Raw genomic sequence first — 3,527 nt, forward strand, 5'->3', positions numbered from 1 at the left:
AGTACTTAGGAGAAAATCAATCTTCATTCAACTCACTGGAACAATTTTTCCCCAAGAAAGGCATATGGTATAAGTCATTGTTATAAATATGATCACTAACTTTGTTCTCTATGTTATAGGCAGCATGCCAGTAACGGTATAGTGACTGCATGATGGCGTGTCAGTAGAGTAAACCCCTATAGATTATGAGACCCTAGCTCTGGTCCATAGCCTTCTACTGCTTCTACGATTCTGCCCTGCAGTATAAGGCTATGGGACTCAGACCAGCCTCTCCTCTTTAGTGGAAATCTCGTTTGACCTACTCATCAATACAAAGACGGGTTGTGTCAATAGAAAGCCTACTTTCCTTAGTGGACGCACTCTGAGCCCCCCACCACACGTATAAACTGTACTTTTTGGCCAAAAGGGGATTTTGTTTCCACCGGAAAATAAATACTTTTAGTTACTCCACTGCGCCCTCTACCGATATTGCCCAGAGAACTGCCTCATAGAGAATATTTTTCCTCCGGTGAAAAAAAATCCCTTTCTGGCCAAAAAGTACAGTTTATACGTGTGGTGGGGGGCTCAGAGTGCGTCCACTAAGGAAAGTAGGCTTTCTAATGACACAACCCGCCTTTGTTTTGGTGAGTAGCAAAAACGTTCTTTTGTTTTACGCTAAAGAGGAGAGGTTGGTCTGCATTCATGCGAGCGGCGGAAGTTGAGAGTAACATAGCTCTAAATGAAACGCATTAGAGCTATGGATCAGAGCTAATGAGACCCCAGCCTCTCCAACCATGGACTGTTTCAGCAGCTACTGTTTGGCAAATGGTTCTGCAGCCTCAAGGCCCGGACCAGCAGTCTGCGCATGACAGCTTTTTCCACCTGGGAAACAGGCTTATGAACAATAGACACTAAGGGCCTGTTGCCGGACTTGCCTCTGCCTATTACACACACTCAGAGGCAGCTGTGCACACACAAACAACCACGCACGCACGCACACACTATTTTTTCATTATTATTGTGACTTTATTCAATTTTTTTGCAATTTTATCTTGTTGCAGAAATGGAGACAAACCCATGAAGGATGTTACCCTTGTATACTAGTACTTACACAGTGTAAGGCATCTGTATACATTATTTTATATTCTCCATACACATGTTTGAACTGGACACAGAACTCTTGATATTGTCTCTTTTTTATTTGACTTGAACATGTTATTTGTAACTTTACATGATAAATTGAATTTGAATTGAGTATTTTATTCCTAAAATGAGTTACGATTAACATATTTATAGCATGTCATTTTAATTTTATGTTTAATTTACATTATGGATGTGAACAACTTCAACTGCAAAATCTGTTTCATAATATTGGATATATTGATATTATTACTGTAGTGCTACATATTCATCACAGATGGAATTACAATAAAAGCAACAATACAAAGTTCTTTCTTTCTAGAATATGATATTGCTGAAATATTTGAAGCTACACGTATATCCACCCAGAGGTGCTAACATGTCTCTCTGTCTACCTGCGTGTAAATAATTTGACAGTCTCATCAATCACAAAGAGCAGACATAAACAGTATTGACACAGATCTGTCAAAAGTGATTTGTTCATGAATAATTTCTGCTTTATCAGAAGGGGGTGGAATTGAAGGCACAAAATTAAATCTGGGTTTGACCAGATGAAGAGCCTTGGCTCGAAACGTCGTCAATACATTTATCTTTTGGAGCATATGAGTGTGCGCCTCGGGTTCCCTTCTCTTTTCCTACAAAATTAAAAAAGAAAAAATATTTAACTTCCCTCCTTAAACTGAGTGAATGGATAGGGCTGGGGAAAGGGTTCTTATTACTTCTTTGCAAATAAGGTCTTGAAAGAGAAGAGGTTATTTCCTATCCCGTACACATAGGGACTAATGGCTGTGTATAATATAGCGAGGCAGAACTCTACTTCATAGTATCCATAAAAGTCATCGGCGTCAAAAGCCAGCTGAAGGACCAGGTAGGCAGTCCAGCTCGCCTGGAACAATGCCATAGCTGACAGGACAGACACTGTGCTCCGATGCATCTTATCCTTGCTCTTCTTCCTGGCAAGTATTTGTGACCCGCCAATTTCCGCTGGTATTACCTTATTCCTCTGTCCCAGAAGGACCTTGATGATGAGGCAGCCAGTAAACGTGACGATTAACACAGGAAGCAGGTTGCAGATCAAGATGAAAATGTATTTGTATAAGCGGCTGAGTAATGGACAATTCCCTTTGTGACACTGAAAGAAGTCAGGGGGGCATTTGCTGGAGTTATGATTGTCCTTCTCCATGTGGCCGTCCAGGTCCACGATGTAAGTGGGGATGCTAATTAATAAAGAAATAAAAACACAAAAAACGCTCACCAGCCAGGCTGACCTGATGTTGTCCAGGAAGATTGGAAGGTTCTTGTCAGCATCTCTCAGCTTCTGATAACGGAAGATGCTGATGAGTACAGTGAAGGAGATGCTGGCTATCTCGCCAAACATCGTCAGGAACTTCATTGTCCGACACTCCCATTTGCTGATGGACGATTCTGTTTCGTCAAGGAGTGTGATAATATCATAGATATCTACGATAAGTATCTCCTCTAAGTTGGACACAGCCAGCCCCAGAAGGAACACCTCAAAGGACTTAAGACGGGAGAGTCTGTTCTGAATGAGGGCGAGGATGAGAATCGTATTACCGATAACTCCTACGATTGAGAAGAAGACTCGGAAGGTTAGGAGCTCAATTGTGAACACAGCCATCGCTGGTATGTATTCTGCAGCACACTAAATATGTGCACCTTGTCAAAGACAGAGCTGTCACTTTCCATGTGCAAGATTGTCAACAACTGTACTGTAGATAAATGAGAGCTTGCAATGTGCTGATTCTCCACCCTATATACTTTTCTGCATGAGTGACCTGATCCGGCCCTGTTGTCATGTCCTCAAAGGTGGCAAGAATTCAGACTGGTGATTGGCTGTGGTCTTTGGGGAAAGGAAAACAGTGGATGCTGGAAAGGTTGAGGCACAGAAGTCATTAAATTTTTACCTCTGAGCTTTTTCAAGGGCTCCAATTTGAGACGCGTACAGACTCTGGTTGACAACTATGACACACCTTGTTCCATGGGCTTAACCACTTTCAAGCTGGCGTCCCTGCATTTATCATATGTCATTACAGCCGAGAGTTCCAAACTCTTCCAAAAAATTCCCCAAATTTCCTAAATTGCTAAAAGAACGCTGATTTACAAGCTTGGCTATTTTGTTTCAGTGGACCCCGATTTGAAAAGATTTGGACCCCTATACAAGATTTGTGTTAAAATGTTTCAAATAGTCAAAGAATATAGGGTTAAAGTGGTTAAACCTTTTCATTGATTGATTGATTGATGTTTTTCATGATTTTGGTGTTTAACTAATTATGTGTCCTTGACTCCTTTCAACAGTCAAGAGGAAGCTGCCTCATAAGGCTCATATAAGCACTGTAATGTAGCTAAAGCCAGACCAACAGTAACTTTAAAGTTCTTAGAGCGAATTT

The 3,527-nt window shown here is 41.2% G+C and overlaps 1 protein-coding gene across 1 annotated transcript; it reads right to left on the bottom strand.

Moving 5' to 3' along the window:
- Window positions 1-1,834: 1,834 nt before the first annotated feature.
- On the bottom strand, window positions 1,835-2,758 carry ora6 (olfactory receptor class A related 6; the record flags this gene model as incomplete). Its single annotated transcript, XM_079526315.1, has 1 exon — window positions 1,835-2,758. One exon carries the CDS (start codon window positions 2,756-2,758, stop codon window positions 1,835-1,837), a length of 924 nt encoding a protein of 307 aa, XP_079382441.1.
- Between the last annotated feature and the right edge of the window lie 769 nt (window positions 2,759-3,527).

Source organism: Electrona antarctica (genome assembly GCF_951216825.1).
Source record: "Electrona antarctica genome assembly, chromosome: 17".
NCBI lineage: Eukaryota > Metazoa > Chordata > Actinopteri > Myctophiformes > Myctophidae > Electrona > Electrona antarctica.